Source organism: Pygocentrus nattereri, chromosome 26, assembly GCF_015220715.1.
Source record: "Pygocentrus nattereri isolate fPygNat1 chromosome 26, fPygNat1.pri, whole genome shotgun sequence".
NCBI lineage: Eukaryota > Metazoa > Chordata > Actinopteri > Characiformes > Serrasalmidae > Pygocentrus > Pygocentrus nattereri.
Window position 1 is genome coordinate 10,680,603 of NC_051236.1, and position 18,867 is coordinate 10,699,469.

At 39.8% G+C, this 18,867-nt stretch overlaps 1 protein-coding gene across 3 annotated transcripts in view; it reads right to left on the reverse strand.

The window, feature by feature from the left end:
* Window positions 1-7,018: 7,018 nt before the first annotated feature.
* Window positions 7,019-18,867, reverse strand: part of cbfa2t2 (CBFA2/RUNX1 partner transcriptional co-repressor 2) — a 36,408-nt gene continuing 24,559 nt past the window's right edge. For 2 of the 3 annotated variants that reach the window (XM_017705242.2, XM_017705241.2), the window contains exons 5-11: window positions 17,386-17,567; window positions 15,614-15,861; window positions 14,018-14,103; window positions 13,301-13,508; window positions 11,596-11,664; window positions 10,811-11,001; window positions 9,319-9,606 (exon numbers count right to left, since the gene is read on the reverse strand). In XM_017705242.2, the coding sequence (XP_017560731.1) occupies window positions 9,319-9,606; window positions 10,811-11,001; window positions 11,596-11,664; window positions 13,301-13,508; window positions 14,018-14,103; window positions 15,614-15,861; window positions 17,386-17,567 (1,272 nt within the window). Of the gene's footprint in view, window positions 9,607-10,810; window positions 11,002-11,595; window positions 11,665-13,300; window positions 13,509-14,017; window positions 14,104-15,613; window positions 15,862-17,385; window positions 17,568-18,867 lie in introns of all 3 variants that reach the window. The other variant, XM_017705240.2, reaches the window with a different exon arrangement.

Below are 18,867 nucleotides of genomic sequence, written 5' to 3' on the forward strand. Positions count from 1 at the left end.
AAGTGAGAGATCAACGTGAGGAAGCTTCTAGTTGTGCTATACTACTATAAATTGAATCGAGCGTCCATTAACTAATGGTATTTGCCTACTTTTGATTCTTAATATCATGTTTTGCCCCCTTGAGCATCAATGACAATGCAAATATCCAGCAAACTGGACTTAGTCTGTCTCTGGGTTGGTTATTTATAGTAAGGTTTTACTGTTTTATCTCGTGGCGAAATAGAAGCTCACCAAATTAAACATTGTTTCATTGTTTCTTATTGTTTCAGGTATATTTTGTATGTTTGTCAGTTCCACTTCTGAAAGGTAGTATAGAAATACTGTAGTAGTGTCTTAAACATTTGGAATTAAGCACACAAAATTTTTATAATATAATATAATATAACATAATATTAACCGATCCCCCAAAGAAAACTCCCCTGTGTTTATGGTAGGTATAGTGACCACATTTTCTGAAAACTTCATAGTGTTTTGTATAGTGTTTCTTTCGGACAACATGTGATGTTGTTTGCTCCTTAGCCTTTAGAACCCTGGAATTTTTGGGTAATTTTTGGTATTTGGTCATTTTTGAGTCAATTACAATTACAACTGCAATAATAAAGTATTTGCATGTGACAGTCACACAAGCCATATGTTATTATTTTCAGGAAGACCCTGGACTACTTAGGTATGCCATTATTTGACATATAAATGCTAACAAAAATGTGATATCTTTACGAATTTGGGTCATTTCTGATCAAAAGCTCATCTGGTGCCTACAAAATTTTGTAACTTTTTGCTTATCTTGAAAACAAATGTCACCTCTGATACTTTTCCAGAAATTGTTAGTCTGGAGTGTCTGTGAGCTGAATTAAGTCCATTAATTCTATTGGTTATTGTGAGCAAAAGTAAACAATTAGCAGAAGATGGACAATATTTTATTGATTTTCTGTCCTCTTGAATTCACACCGAGTGTTAAAACTCTAATACACACACACACACACACACACACACACACACACACACACACACACACACACACACACACACACACACACATATATATATATATATATATATATATATATATATATATATATGTATGTATTAATACTCGTAATCAATGTAAACTAAAAGACAGAGCTAGATATAATTCATGTTTTAATAATGTTTGTCTTATGAAATATAACAGTACCGAGTGGGATGTGAGTGATCATGTCGCTGTTTTAACCCTTTGTTGGAATATTAAGGCCAAAAAGTAGAGCAATAATATCATCATCTTAGGTGATTTTCCAAGCTGGACTACTCATTGATGCTGACATTACGGCTCGTCATTGTTGCTAGTTAGGGGTGGGTCTACTGATTGTCCAGATATGTAGATAATGTCTGCACTTTAAACCGTTCTGAAGTTATGAAGGCTAGAAGTGACCAATTGGTTTGCCTGCAAAAAAAGCGTTTTTTTTGAGATCCTGACCAGAATTTGTGTTGTTGTCCATCAGAAATCAGGTTTTTATTAGGAGAGCAGGTCAGAGCTGTCTGAATTGAAGGGAGCAATTGATTCTAACTACCCTCTTTTCAGTCTTCCCTTATCCCACAAATTCACATACTATTTCATTAACAACCTTGATTGATGCTTTGTGTTAAAAAACTGTTTATTATTATTGTTTATTTTTATTAATATCATTATATAGGTAAATATCAAATTATTCAGGCAGGCATATGTAAACAGATGATCAGAAAAGTAATACATAATTGAGGTGTAGTTTTTTTGTAATAAGAATTTTTTAAGCTCAACATCTGGTCCTCATAAAGGACTAAATACAGGATCACACATCAACACTCCTTGCCTGTCTAATTCCAGTCTTCCTCTCCTCTGGGGAATAGAGTGTGTGTGTTTGCTTGATTAAAAGCTAAATAGGATTTTCTGTGACAGTTACATCTGAAGGCCTTGGCAGAATTGACACAGGCGGAAATGTCAGAGAGGCTGACTCAAGCTGAGCTATTTTTCTCCACTTCCTGTATATCTTCCCCTCTGTTTTGTGCTCCTGGCATCAGAGTGACAAAACATGCTGCTCCCTAAATCTGTGGAATTAATCACCTCTTTCTGTGTCGTGTCAGAAGCTCCTCAAGTGTCAAGCAAATGTTCTGCAGTGAGATTCATATGAAGGATGCAACTGGAAGAATGAACAAGTCTGTGGGCAAAGATAAGAGTTTCCTCAGAAACCCATTGGCCGGTCTCTGTCACTGGGAGACTGTGATTGGATGGAGGAAGAACGATTTGTTGCATAACCCAATCAGACAGCAGAGCGTGACAAACGAATATGACTGAATGGGAGTGAAGGAATCACGGTAAAGTCTGTTTATTCAAGGACCACACCATCTCAGAACCTGCTGAGCCAGGAGAGCGCCAGTAATAAAAAGGTAATAAACCATAACCTCATCTATTTCACACAGCACAGTGCTTTTCTATTTTTCCAAACAGAGCGATTCTGAACGTGGAGCCATTACAGACAGATGGAGAGATGGGCAAAGAACAAAAGGCGAAGCAGTGGATTTTCCTTTGTGAGTCATTTGTAAGTGCAGCTATTCACATGCTGAAGTCTAACAGTGGATGAAGCCTGGGCGCATTTCTGCAGTGCCAAAGAAATCACAGCTGCTTCTGGTTGATAATCAAACTCTCATGTGTGCCATTGAAGAATCTCATATAGAACCAATCATGTTACTATATTTCATCATCGGAAGTTAAGAGGCTGTAATATCACCCATCACAGATCTACTGCACAAGAAGATACTAAGAACGGTCCGAAAAAGGGAAAATATCCAGTTGTGTGGATGAAAATGCCTTGTTGATGTGAGAGGTCAGAGGAGAATGGGCAGACTGGTTCCAGATGATAGAAAGGCAGCAGTAACTCAAATAACCAACCAAAATCTCTGAGGAACGTTTCCAACACCTTGTTGAAAGTATGCCACGAAGAATTAAGGCAGATCTGAAGAGAAAATGGGGTCCAACCTTTTACTAGCAAGGTGTAAAGTGGCCGGTGAGTGTATACTTCACCTGAAATTCTTCTTTAGGGTGTGCACATGACACCTTAAAGAAGATTTTCAGGTGAGGCTTACCAATCAGAACTCAGCATTCTCTAGCCAATTAGTTTACATCATTCCAATGACCGATCAGAGATACAACAGTGTCTGTCAAATGATCACACATGGAATATTAGCACAAAGCATGGTTACGTATGTATTTTCTCTGACTCTGTGTTACACAAAACCATGATCAGATATCAATTAATGCCATGAAGCACTTGAAGCAGATCTGAGTGATGGTGATAAGGGGATGGTGGGGGTAGATGTGCAGGAAACAAACTCCTAAAAGTTTAAATAAATCACGAACAGAACAAACCAAGCCAAGTAAAGCTAAGCTGCTCCGAGCCTTTTCACAGTTATCCATTCGGCTCACTGTGACATTAACTGTGCAGCCTTGCAGGGTAATTATGCAACAGTACAGAATGATGAGTCATGTGCTTTAACTGAACAAGTATTAAGATCAGCCATGCGGGTCAATAGCAAAGCCCTTAATGAGTCCAGTCTCTTTAGTCTGCCATATGTTCATTTAGCTCTGCAATTAACTCAGATCTTCATTATCAGACTAAACCACCTGTACCTGTTCTGATGCAGATGTTATGGACCAGAGTGCATAAAGTCAGAAGCTGCCTTATGAATTATTCTCTGTCACTTTATTGTTTGACCAATAGAGAGGTCTTTGCAGGATATAGACTAAAATCCCTCGGATATATTTTAAAGCTCTTGTTTTTTTCAGCGAATCCGTCACATTATCAGGGGGCTCCTGAGGTGGTTGCTGATTCTCTTTGATCTACAGCACCATAGAGCAGTCAAACAAGGAGCAGCAAGTCCTTGAATTTTTCTTTATTCGCTAAAAGACAAAGAACTATTTCTGACAGACATTTGGGAGCAATGTTTAATGCATTAAGTGGAAATACATCCTCTGCTCGGGTGTGTTTTAACTGCACACATTCTTAATAGAATTCAGCAGGACCATCTACAGGATCGTCTTAACATTGTTATCTACTGAACGCTCTTTTTAGCTCCTCTGCAACCAGTGGCCTGTTTTCCTCCTGTAGTTTTCTATTAAACACAGAGATTCCATTTGAACTTTGCATTTGTGGAGTTACTTACTGTAATTGGCTATAAAAATTCCTTGAGATGTCATTTGCATTGAGATTTAATCACCACTTTTCAATATTTCATTCTAGTTATTCATATTTATCACCTCATTTTCAAAGTTTTCATTCTAAACTTTTGAGAATATCTAAGCAATGCCATGTATTATGGATGACGCAAAGTAATATTACATAATGCATTATAGATAAAGATGCCTTTCAAGTTAGAGATCTTATCACCCTAAAAGTGTGTTAAATCAAAAAATGATTGGGTCCATATTCTTATGGCTGATGGGTACATATAAAAGGACCTATATCCTACAGATTTTTTGTTGTTCATTATTTTATAGACCAACAACAGTCATACTTACATTTTTTACATGACCATTTTCCATCCTTACTTCTTAACCTGTTGTGACTTTAAGAAAGATATATGTAAATGAGCCCTGTTCTGATTGGCTGTCCTGTATTCTGCCGCACTCAAAAAGCACTCTTGGCTGAAGCACTTCTTAAAGCTTCAGCGTTTCTGGGAGGGCCATATTGCTTGCATTTTTATGACATTGTAAAAACAGCAAACTCAAAATTGGCTGTTTTTGAAGCTTAGTTTGCATTTGTGGACTGTATAGATTGAGGAGTAAATGATACATTTTGAAACTTCACACTGTAATAAGCCCCTTAAATGGCCAGAGCCCACCGGCAGGCCCAAAGTTTTATTACACACCTCTATAACATAAGAATAGCTCAGCCAGTTTGTATTGAAATCCCTGTAGTTACTGAGTAATAAGCCTTATTATGTAATAAACTTGGGATTTTAAGGGTTATACTTATTTGAAACAGGCAAAGAGAGTGAGGTTTTCTATAATGTGGGCCATTTAAATCCACAATCTTTAGCATGAGGGAAATCGTTGTATTGTGCACAGGTGTTGGTAGTAATGACCTGTTCAGACTGTCCAGTTATGCTTAAATTAAAAGGCAATTAAAGTTATTAAAAGAAAGAAATTAAAGTAAAGGCTGCAGTTTGTGCAGAGGTGGGTAGTAACTTAGTTGTACTCAGTTACATAAACTCAAGTAAACTTTTAATGGGTTTGTACTATTCTGAGTATTTCCATTATATTCTTATTATATTATATTTATGTCTGCTTGAGCATATTTATGAGGGCTTAAATGTATTTTTTATATTTTAGTCATTAAGATTTACTTAGTAATTCTTTTTTGTGTGTGGCAGCATCTGGATGGCTTTACTGTTGCTCATGTCTCTGACTTTGGAGCTTCAGCATTTTAAACTATGAGGATCCAAAAGAGTAAAGAACAGAGCCGAATAATAAAGCTTTTATGCTGATCGATGCTGGATGAGCTAAGATCCACTGCAGTTCTCCTCAGTACTTCGGTAGTCTGTGATTTGCTGTGTTTGTATCTCTTTTGTTTTTGGTATTTTACTCCAGTCATTATTTCACAGATGTAACAATACTCTTACTTGGATTCAGGCTCCTCTGCCCACTGCTTGGACTGGTGTAAGAAAAAGGTCAGACTAAAGGTCAGCTTGTGTCCAGAATCCATATAACAGAGTGAAGTGTGATTCTGCCATCTGGTGGCTGAAGTTGGTATGGCTAGTTGTTTCCCCCTCCATGTTTTGCTCATCAACAGCTGCACCTGCAGCCTCTCATCATGTTCAAAGCCTAGTGGATATTTTCAGTCTTTTGTATGAGAGAACTTGGGTTCTGAATTATAGCTCATTTAGCATTAGCATTGGTTTTAAATGAGGATTGAATAATTAATGATAACCAGGAGTAACGCAACGACAAAAGGTGATCGTCATTGAATCATAAAAGCAAAGATTGTCTTTATGTAGTCTGTTATGTAGCCTTGCAGGATAAAAGTGCCTTTTTAAAATGGCAGTGTGTAAGATTTAGGGGATCTTTTAGCTTTTATCTATAAGAGGAATATGGTATACAAAAGCACGTTTTCATTAGTGTATTATCACCTGTAACTATGAATCGTCGTGTTTTCGTTAGCTTAAAATGAGCCCTTCATATCTACATAAGGAGCCTAGAGAACCTGGAGAGGAGAATTATACTCTGTAACTTCTTCTGGTTTTGTCAAACACTAGAGGGCGCTACTGAACAAGTTGGAAATGAGTTAAGATGGAGTGTTTGAGCAAAATCATAGTTTTTAAATGCTTAAATATTTTTAATGTAAAAAAATACATTCACTTCCTGAACGCTGGTTTTAACACTGCTGTTTTGACCTTGTCTTATAGGAGTTTAAAACAGTGCGTCTTCAACTTTCACAACGTCACTGAGTGCAAACAGCCAATGAGCTGCTCCGTTTGCCAACCAATAAGCACTTAGTAGCAGTAATGCTAACGTCCTGCTGCCTAAAGCCTGTTTGCTGTAGAAAAAAAGGAGCTATACAAAGTTTTCTGTGCTTTTTTAGTGAAACACGTCCTGATACTTCTCAAAATCTCTGTTCTGGGCAAGTGATTACAAACTATGTTTAGCTCCATCCACCCCATTCATTGAGGACTTGTTCTGCTCTTTGTTGTGCCTGATAAAAAAAGCAGTCTGATTTGATAGCTTTAGTGTGAAAGAGCAGGGCTAAACTGCTGCAGGCTGAATAGGTGGCTACCTGTAAATATGTTGGTTTTCATGACATCACAGGCAAATTAAAACCGGGCCATTTTTGCCTGTATGGCCTGGAAAGTTAGTGTTAACATACATTAAACTCTTAATTTAAAGGGCAATTTTTCCATGATGTGGGCCATTTAAGAAGAGTTTTGACAGAAGGTAAGAGATTTTATTATGACAGTGACATCTTGCAGACATTTTGGCTTATTTTAAATAAAAAGAAACTCAGTCAATCAGTACGGTTTATTTCTTTATTTCATGTTGCCTACATACCAAGATTATCTTTGTGTGTCGTGAGAAAACCAAATGAAACGTGGCTCACAAAATACAGATTTCTTTTTCTCATAATCATACTTTTTACAGTTAAGTCATTTCATACTGAAAAAATAATGGAATTCATTCTGTTACATATCACGTGAAAAGAAGGTAGCTGATGAGAGATATAAATGTGAAAAACAAAAAAGTTGATACTTTAACCTCTCTAAATGTGACGAGGAAATAAACCTATATACATACAATATGCTCCTGAGATTTAGATATTCTGAGTTGCAACACCTACAGGCAATACCAGAAAACGTGATGTAGTTTCACAGAGGGGTCATGTTACATGACACTGTTTATGTAGAATCTATGATGCTTTAATATGTTAGTTAGTATCAATGATGCTTGATCACCTGAAGAAGTGTTGACAGCCATCACAGCATCTTGAAGCCACCACATGAGAAAATTCCAAGAATTATCAAAGGCAGTTGATGGATCACTTGAGTGTGGCCTTGCGACAGCCTGACTGCTTAAGTGTGAAACATTTTAGATTCTGAAATTAACTTTAAATCTTCATGTTTTCTTAACTTTGGCACAGATTTGGACCAAACTTGCTTCTTGTGATGTTAAAAGCTTTTAGAAACCACAACAACCAATAACAAATGAATTACTTTACATCATTTGAGAAGAAAAAAAAGGGTTCTTTGCAGTGATGCCATAAAAGTGAGGTGACAGATTGAGTTCCTTCCACAGCTCAGCAGACTCAGCTTCTGGATTAATTTAGCACCCTGATTCAGCTCATCAGCTAATTAGCAAGGCCTTCATGAGGAATTCAGATTATTAGAAGAGAGAAAACGCTAACCTGAATGTACCTAGCCTGACACCCCTGTCATGGAAGGCCCAGTTTTGGTTTCTCAATGAACATTTCAATAGATGGTTGATAATCATTTTTGTAAAAGAAAAGCACGAATGAACCTTTTTAAAAATGTAATAATATGTCATAATGCATCTTCTTGCAGAGCCGAGTTCCAAACACAATCAGCCACACCTGCTCCAGCTGACTAATGTCTTTCGACTGGCTGGAGCATTTGCAGTAGTGCTAGATAAGTGGGGAGCAGCATGTTAGACGCAGGCTGGAACTAAACACTGCAAGCAGATTTCCAGGAATAGGGATGCTGACCACTGATGTAAAGGTTCTATACCAAAGAAAGGTTTTTCCTGAAACTGAAAGTGGTTATTACAAGCCAGGAATCACTTGGGAACCTTTATTTTAAGATTGTAGTTTTTCTTTGCAACCAATGAACACTCGCAAAAAAATCCATTAAACAAGACCTTTGATAGTATTCTAATGTAGTGGCTACAAGATCTGGTATTTGTGGTGTTAAGCCCTGGGAACTGGACTTTAAATCACCTCGTTATTTTCGTACCAGTTCTCCATTCACATTGCTTTGAGTTTATGCTCAGTTCAATACAGGTAAACACTCAGATGTAGACTGGTCCTTCTAGTACCAGTTTGGTAGCCATGCTCAACACAGAGAAACAATAAGTCCATGCAAAGTTAGCCGTCGTACCACTGCCCTGTTTTTATTTGCTGTCCCCTGGTGCTTAGACAGCAAAAGCAGACCCTTATTCTGCACCTCCCGATTATTAATCAAAATATACAAACACATAATCTTTATGGAGCACAACTTTGGTGACACATGGTATTCCTTGCTCCTCTATATTGCTCTGACAATGAACAGACACTTGAATAGATCCTAAACACATGCACTGGAAACATACGCATGTGCACATACACGCACATGCACCCATATGCACACTGAATAAAATGACTGACGATAACTTTTTTGTGCAAGGAGAAGGAGTAACACCAGTACAAAGGCAGTAGATGAAGTCTTGTGGAAAGGCTTTTCTCTGTTCGTTGACTGGAAAACACAAAATTCTGCTATAATTAACTCAAAGAGGACAAACATAAACCGCAAAAAAGTCACATTTTCATCCTCATAAAGTAGGTTCACCGATCCCAGCTGTTTTTTATCCATCTATAAATAACGGCAGAGCTTTTTCCTGCCATCTATGTGCTGAAGCTTCTCTGTGTGCATTTCCTAGCCAGTTTATACACATCCCATGTGGGATGAGACATCATATTCCACTTCTGGTTGTTGAATTGTCTGACAGCTTCCAAGAATTTGCCTCTTTTCTGTGGGCATGGTGTTCTGAAGTCCGTAGCTGTTTTCCTGGCGCTCTAATGTCTGATATGTGCAGATCTCTCTGCTTTAGTGTGTATTGGTGTCAGGAGTGGAGGCGGAGGCGGATGCGGGGGTTGGTGGGGTGGAGGCTCTGGAGGTACTGGAGGTTTTCTCCAGGCTGGGACTCTCTGGTGCTTTGGACAGGACGCGGGCGCTCAGGCCAGTTTGGGCCGGTTTGGGCTGGGCCTGCAGGCCAGGGCTGCAGATGAGGTGGTGCCGCTCCCAGTCTTTGTGCTGGCAGAAGGAGCCACAGTAGCGAGCCGCATTACAGCCACTGCACGTCTCGCTGGCCTTGCGTCCACAGTTCCAGCAGCACTAATAACGGGGAGAGAATGGGAGAGAGAAAATCAGCATAAAATAAACCTTGCTGCAAGTCTTTGCATGCATGAAGATAGATAGACAGACAGATAGAGAATGCAGAGAAACAGATACACGACAGTCTGGAATTGATTAACTAAGATGTGCAACTATATGCTCAAAAGCCCTGATAAAATGAATGAGCATGGATACAAGGTAGTTTTACATAACGTGGTCAATGGATACTGACAAAAGTTTGGGGACAACTGGCTCTTGAAAACAAATATTTTTGCTAACAGCTACTTCCATTTACTTTGGGTATATTTTAAAACACTCAGCTTCATGTTTACCAGAGCATCCTCCTCGGCATGAAGAGTATGTTTTCCTTAAAAGTAAGTTTTCACTCAAATACCGTGAAGGTTTGAGTGCTGACGAATGATGATATCATGACAAGAGGATAAACTGTGTGGGGAATGGCAATATCATCAGGTAGGACTGTCACTAATATTAGTACAAACATTTTCATGTGTGATATTGTTTTTCTAAAAGAAAACCTGGTTAAAACTTAGTACGCTATAAAACCGACAAATAAAGCATGCTTATTTTAGTAAAACATTTTGAAAAGCCAAGTGTCCTCACACTTTTGACAGGCAGTATGTGTATATACACAACTATGCAAAAGTCTCAGAGACTTTTAAATATTTATAAAATGTTTAAAATGACTCATTTCAGCAGTGTGTATATTTCCTGTAAAATCACCACAAATCAAACAATAAATGAAACAAATACTTATAAACATAAATTAATTAAAAATTAACAAGATATTTTCTGTTTTCAAAAAAGTTATTAATACGTTAGTCAGAAGAACACTGAAGAACACAGGTTTGGTTCAAGACTTCTCGCTGCACTCTAGCCACGCACAGATTTGTTAAATTCCATCACCAGTGCCTTATTTGATTTAATGACGGACTCATTAGATATTTTCTATTTGTATATATTCTAATGTTGTGTTTTTCAAACAAATAAATGCCCACTGTCCAGATAAACAGCTTCATATCTCATTCTCACAGATTTTCTGACTGTTTCTGTCAATACAGGACATAAGAACATATGCATACATATGTAGACAAATAGATGTACAGACAGACAGGCAGGCAGGCAGGCAGGCAGGCAAACACACGTATACAGACAGACGGATAGACAGGTGAACAGACTCACTCACCTCACTGGAGTCCTCCTGTTCATTGATGACCTGAATGGCGTCCTCTGTGGCTTTCTTTTTGGCCTCGGCAAGGGTTTTCTCCATCTTGGCTCTTTCTGCTGCAATCATCTCAAAAGCCTTCTGCTCTGCTTCTGCCACGGCTTTCTGCACCTCATCCATCGCCTGCCGCTTCACCTCGTTCACTGCTTCCTCTACGGGGTCAAACGAGGGGCAAAGATTAAAGGTTATGCACTGAGCCATGTCAAACGACCATATTTTCATATGAAAACTTTGTTTTTATTATTTATTTTTTACACTATTGGAAAATGTTTGCTATTAGCTAGAAATCTCATGATAAATGGATCAACAGAAATAGTTCATAATTATTAATTATGTGGAATAAAAAATAATCTCCAAAAATATCTGCATTAAAATACATTAAAATAAAAACATTTAAATGACTGTTATAATAAATATTTGACCCATTTACACCCTAAATAAAGACATTTGACAGTAGCCAAACTGACCAATTTTGATTTTGTTTGCAGATTTGTGTTCAGTGAAGCTCAAAGAACCACTGCAAATGTACTTCCCGTGTGGATGTAAATGGGTCACATGATGAAGACAAAACGAATAGATTTGTTTTTTCTGTCCTTTTGATATAATGTTTCTGTGTTTGAAATAATTCTCAAAAAGCCTACAAAAAGATAAATGCTTATAGAGATGTAATATTGAAAGTAAGGAACAGGTGTATGGGGGGGGTAGTAAACAGGTTTCCCAGGGTGCAACTGGGTTGCCGCCCTTACCAGCTTTCCTCCAGATCTCATCAGGCACGTATCCAGGAGCAGCACGCAGAGAGAGCTCCCGCTGAGGATCTGAGACATAGAGAGAGAGAAAATCAGTCCGTTTAATTCTGTATAAAGAGAGGTTGGAAAACGGGCATTTAAAAATGAATGACACTGCTTTTGACACATAAATTCTCACAAACGTTTTAAGTGGACCTCTGGGAGGGTGGGGTGGTGGATGTAGTATAACACTAGAAATGGATATGGGCTTTTCAGTTTGGTTTACTGCTAGCTAATCTTGAAAAAGAAGATCTAGTTCCATTCAGTTTTCTAGTCACATTTGTATTTTTCCCTCTTCTTGTATAAATTACTTTGGCAAAATGTGACTTATAACATGCCAATAAAGCCCTGCTGAACTTGTACTACAGAGAGAGAGAGAGAGGCAGAGAGAGAGAGAGAGAGAGAGAGAGAGAGAGAGAGAGAGAGAGAGAGAGAGAGAGAGAGAGAGAGAGAGAGAGAGAGAGAGAGAGAGAGAGAGAGAGAGAGAGAGAGAGAGAGAGAGCCACACACACACACAGCGAGTGCGAGAGAGAGACAGAGAGGGAGAGAGAGAGAGAAACACACACAGCGAGTGCGAGAGAGAAACACACACACACACACACAGAAAGAGAGAGAAACACACACAGCGAGCGCGCGCGAGAGAGAGAGAGAACAGGAGAGAGAAACACACACACAGAAAGAGAGAGAGAGAGAGACAGAGAGAGTGAGAGAGAAACACACACAGCAAGCGCGAGAGAGAAACACACACACAGAAAGGGAGAGAGAGAGAGAGAGAGAGAGAGAGAGAGAGAGAGAGAGAGAGAGAGAGAGAGAGAGAAGGAGATGTAGGGGTCAGCAGTGATCAGTATTGAAGAAGACGACTTGGTTTTGGGCAGGAGTTGATCACAGATGGCAGTGGTGAGTGGGAGCCAGAGCTGCGCCCTCAAACAACACACACTCCTACTGTAGCAGCCTGGACACGAACGAGCAGCACCTGCTCACTCAGCAGGCACGCAGGCAGGCGCACACACGCATACACACACCCTTGTGGCTATTAGTCAGAGCTGCCAGGCAGTGAGAGCTTTGCTGTAATACCTCTGATCACCTCGAGGGGGTGTTTAATGCACTCAAATCAGGCACTCCTAACCCAGCCAAACAGCTCTGTACCATTTCACTAAAGCGCAGATTTACCCTACTGTTCAAAATTCCAGAGCTTCTTGTCATATCAGTGTTTAATTTATTTATGTAATATTGTTATTGTCTCATTTTTACTTTTTCTTAAGCAATTTGAAAACATCAGCTGTATATCATGTCAAAATTTCAAAGTGAATGGACCAAGAGAAATGCTGCAGAATTACTAGGACTAAAATATTTTTACATTAACTTCCATTGAAAGTTAAGAATGTTTTTTCTTTCTCCTGAAAAGTTACCTTGTAATCTAAACACCAAAAGCAGTTTTAGATGCTTTATTCAGCCTATTAGTTGAATAGTATTAGTTGTCTCAATGTATTTTGGGACAAGAAGTTATTATATGACAAATAATGTTAATATAAATGACCAAGTGAGTGCAGGTAAACGGGTTTCATATTACTGAAGTGATTCCAAACTTTTGAACAGTAGTGAAACTCGAAGGAAACGTGTCTGCTCTGAGCCAGTTCTCAGGGAGAGAATCAGGGGTCTGACTCACCGGAGTTGACTCCCTCAGCAGACAGAGGGCTGTGTGTTTTGGAGAACAGTGCCGTCCCGGGAGCTGCTGTGCTCTTGTGTGCTCCCTCCTGCTGGCTGGAGCGCCGTCTCCAGTAATTCAGCTCCTCGCGGTCCGATTCTTGACAGCGGCGCAGGACACTGACTGAACGCCTCGTCTTCTCCACCATGTCCACGATGCAGTTCAGCACCTGGAACCATCACACGTTTCTTTAGAGAAGAATGCGGATCCTTTTCTCTTCAGCCACAGATGACTTATCACCTATGAAGCCATTGTGTTATTATTCAGCTGTTAATTTTGAGAATTATTATTTATTACCTACAATGAATTATTAGGTATTCTTCTAACAAACTAATACCCAGGTTCTGCCGGTGTCTGCCCAAATAGCATTAATAGGGTTAACATGTCCAAATTCATTGAAACTAAATCAAAATAAACTAAAAACACATTTGAAGTGTGAATTTTCCAACATTAATCATAATATGTTTCTATAAAGTGAAGTATTTAAAAGAAACAAACTGTTCACTCCAACATATGAATCTGAAAGCAAATACTCTGAGTTGATACCTCCTTCTCAAGCACTCTCTAATAAGCAGGTCACATACAGCAGGATTAGTTTCTGTGTTTAGACTCGCTGAATGGATCAAAGTGTACTCAGAAGATCTAAGTGTGCATTATTAACTGCTGAGAAGTTCTTACATGGTCCAGGTGTCTCCACTCATCAGCCCACTCTCTCTCCGTCAGTCTATGGTCCACTGGCTCCTCGTGGTAGCCACCGTTACTGCCTGATCACAAAACACAGAATTCAGACCTATTAGACCAACCGCATAATACATGACTGATGGTCTGACTGGAAGATGAACCTTATGTTCACAGAAGCTTCTACGGTGTAAAAAAAATAAAAATAAATGAGAGAGAGAGAGGGAGAGAGAGAGCATGAGAGGAGAGAGAAAGAATGAGAAGAAGGGAGAGAAACAATAAAAAGAGAAGAGAGAAAAAGAGAGTGGAGAGAGAGACAGAGAAAGAATGAAAAGAGACAATGAACTGAGAAAAGAGAATGAAGAGAGAAAAGAGGACAGCGACAAAAACAATAAACAGAAGAGAGAGAGAGAGAATGAAGAGAGAAAAGAGAGAATGAAGAGAGAAAAGGGAGAAAGAATGAAGAGAGAAAGAAAGAGTGAGAGGGAGAGAGAGCACTCCTCTGATGAGAGAGAGAGAGAGAGAGAGAGAGAGAGAGAGAGAGAGAGAGAGAGAGCGCGAGCGAGCGAGCATGAGAGGAGAGAGAAAGAATGAGAAGAAGGGAGAGAAACAATAAAAAGAGAAGAGAGAAAAAGAGAGTGGAGAGAGAGACAGAGAAAGAATGAAAAGAGACAATGAACTGAGAAAAGAGAATGAAGAGAGAAAAGAGGACAGCGACAAAAACAATAAACAGAAGAGAGAGAGAGAGAATGAAGAGAGAAAAGAGAGAATGAAGAGAGAAAAGGGAGAAAGAATGAGGAGAGAAAGAAAGAGTGAGAGGGAGAGAGAGCACTCCTCTGATGAGAGAGAGAGAGAGAGAGAGAGAGAGAGAGAGAGAGAGAGAGAGAGAGAGAGAGAGAGAGAGAGAGAGAGAGAGCACTCCTCTGATGAGAAACAGACGGTGAAAGGACCACAGCACACACAACCACATCTGGAACTCAGCTGTCAGAACACACACACACACACACGCACAAATTCTTTCAGGGAGTCGCTCCGGCTGAGAAGAGTAGGCCACTTCTAAACAAAGTGAGACTCTTAACAACACACTCGCACGCGCAGACACACAGACACACAGACACACACACACACACACACACACACTGAGGGGCCACCATCAGCGCAGAGATGTTTCTGGGATGTTTTTTGTCCTAACAGAGTTCAAAAGCTCTCAGGTGACTCCTGTGAAGGTCGAGTGCAGCGCAGATGGAACTAGCTGGAGCTCAATGCTCAGCACCGAACATATAGTCATGATTTACCTCATGCCTGTGTCACCCTGCTTAAACAACCCACCACTTTACTCTCCTCTCTGCCTCTGCAGTTACTTTGAATGAGGGAGGTTTACTTGGTAGAGCCGCCATTCATCATAGACTGTAAGCCAAATTCATACCATTCATTCCTTCCACTCATCCATTCACCCCATCGAGTCACATTATCCACCTACTTCATCTCATGGCACTTCTAAACATTATGGGCTACTCTCAGAGACAGTTTGTTCATGGACTGCTGCTGTTATTTGAATGTTAATGACAGTCACATGTCTTGTGTGATTAAGTTTACCTGGCAATCGTGGTCTATCCTTCAGGTCTCGCAGCTCCAATATGCGGTGCGGCTCTCTGTACAGGTGAGGTGTGGTGATGTCATCTAGGGCGTAATGCTGAAGAGGGGGCGGAGTCGGGTGAATCTGAGCAGGCAGTGGCAGGGGGTGGGCAGGGCTGTGTCTGGGGGCAGGGCTAATGGTGCAGATCCGCTTTGCTGGAGGTTCCAGAGGGGCAGGAGGTCGCTCGTGGAAGCCGTTTTCTTTCCCTCTGAATGGAGAGGAGAAATAATGAAGGGAAATTTTGATCATACAGCAAGGGATGTTACCAAAGTAATGTTTGGTGGTCTCACAAATCTTGACCTGTGAACTAATAGTGCGTTCAAACATTTTTTAAACTTGGTCACTAACAGTCCTCCTGCTCATTTACCGCAAGGAAGCTGCACTTGAATAGCTAAAAATTATGAGTGGTAAATGTATATGATCCTACGTTATTGGAATTCACATGTTGCGACAACCTAGTAGACTTCTCTTTTGTGTAGCGCGCTACACATACAGACCTGTGAAGCCATATTCTCATTCTGTACTCAGGATCATGCCCACACTAGAAACTCTAAGCAGTTGTCACAATAGGAAAATGAATGCCGCTTCCGAAAATTCTAACTATTGCACCCCATGGGTACAAAAGTATTTCATAGCCGATATGTTCAGTCTTGTGTACAATTTCACCCTGAAATATCACTGATTTGCAGGGTCACTGGAGTCATAATACAAGTATTGCTACATGCAAGCTTTCCCTGCTGTGCACTGAATAGATGCCATAAAACTGGCAACCTCACCAAAACATTTTGTACCAACCAGCTTTGCCAATTGTTGTAGTCAGGTTGCTTTGGAAGTAGTAACATCAAATTTGAGTAGCTGGTGTAGTTATACAGTGTTATGGTGCAGTAGGATACTTATTTTAATGCTAGGTCTTTTAGTATTTTAAAGTGATTTCAATGTGACAGAATATATGTAGCAATATTCATAATTAAACTCCTTAACAACCTCAGCTTTGTAACACTTGTTTACAACAGAGTGTAAGAAAAATGGCATTTATTTTTCCTATTGAGAAAACTGGCTAACTCTGCGCTCACACCGGTCATGACTTTTCACCTCTTGTTGCCCACATTGCTGGTCACTCACTGCCTGTGGGTGTTTCTGAGCTCAAACTGACTCTTGGTTGCCATGGTTTCACTGACACCAAGCACAAATCAGATCCTTTCCTGATAAACATAAAAATCCTGGTGAGAAATTGCTTGTGCTTATTTTTATTCAATCCCTGTGTCTGTGCAGTCAGTATGCATGGCCACTATTATTCCATCTATATTAGGAACAATTATCCACTAACCATAAAAGTAGCGTACTATTTCGCAGCGGTGGAGATAAATCGCATACCATGCTGCTCAATGCTCAGTTCCTATTGCAATCACCACACCACGTTGTTCCTTATTTGCATAAACTTAAAGTAAACTCGTCAACCTTGTGATGTCACTGACCCTGCCCACTTTGTGATGCCAACGTTGGGCTGCCTCTTGTTACTGGCTCTCATTGAAAATGAATGACCTCCAGTTGCTTTGTCATGTCGTGTCGCTGCCGGTGTGAATGCAAGGTTAGACCCAGAGTCTCTAATGTGAGCATGAAAAATAATGATCCAACTACAAAATTATGCATGACTTCACTGGTCTACTGTTTAGGTCATACATTTCCTAGTTGCTGGTGACCCCTTCATACTGTTATGTTTTAGTGTGGGTACCTGTTAGGGCTGTGTCTTTTGCCATTGTCGCTAGGTTCTAGCAGCAGCTCGGTGGAGTCTGCGGGTGAGGGGGCAGCCGTGCTGAGCAGCAGGTGCTCATGTTGGGAGAGATACTGAGCTGGAGTCTGTTTAGCTGCTCGCGCACAGTGCAACAACTCTCTCTGCAGCAATGGCAAATTGGCCTGTAACACAACACGGGAAAGCTTAGTCAAACTGGTAGATCATCATGAAATTTATCTCTAACTGCTTAATAACTTTATGCAGGTACATGATGACTGTCAATGATTTAGGCATGCAGTTTTTTACACTGCATTAATTGGTGGGATTTGGGTTCATATTACCTGTTAGTAACATTAGCCCAATGGACAACTAAAGCAGCAAACAGATATCAAACATCTTGGCTGATCAATTATGTTTGAGGGAAGGGGAAAATTGCGTAGAATGTGAATTGTTCTTTCAGTTTCTAAATCTGAGATACCAAAGTAGCATAAAGTTTAAAGAGAACTTCACAACACTGGGATTTAGCTGATATATCCGGATATATAATCACTTTCATCTTTTTCCACCTCGTGATTGTTTAGAATGGCTAATCTGAACCAACACACAAGATGGTCCTGAATCAGGGCTTGAGATCAATCTCTTGCTTGGAGAAAACCTCAAAGCAGCCTCCATGTCTGGGCCTGTGGCGTCTGGACGCAGCCTTTGATTGATGGGGGGTCTGCTGAGCGTTACAAAATGCTCTGCTCGCATTACACTCCCCTCCAGACTGCTGTTGGCACAGACGGCTCCAGACAAAATACGCACTAAATCTGCCATGTGAAAACGCCAGAGTGGAGGGGAGGAGAAAAGCATCGCAGAGTTGTCAAGATGAGACGAAACAGACCCAAAACATTCCTGGTGCTGGAGTGGTATGTAGACCAAGTTATGAGAACAGACATGCTGATTGCTGAGGAGCTGGTTCCTGTCAACACTGATGCGTCTATTTGTTAAAGGAAAACAGAGAAACTACTGTACATTTGGGCAATTTACTGTATAAATTACTGAGTAAGTGGTTAATCCAAGTTAATCCACTAACAGTTAACCTTACAGTTAACCCTTAGGCATTGAAAAAACTTTTCAGTGCTAACAAAGATGTGATTGTAAGTTGGTATTATTGTGGTGTATGTTATTGGTATTATTTCTTACTCATAGCTCACTGAAACAGAAAAATTCCATCAAAAAATTCTAAACTTTCAATCAATGACATTGGCATTTTGTTATTATCTGAGTTTATGTAGAACTATTAGTGTGCATACAGTTATATTTTCTTAGAAGACACATGATTAAGCTTTAGCCATGTTTGTCGTGTCTTGGCATAATCACAAAAAGGATGAAAGTGCAGACACGACTCTGCTGAAATGGAATGTGAATCCAACGCAAATTTCATTCGTTTTGTAACTTATTAACTTAATTGTGTAATTACATTTGAATAGTACACCAAAA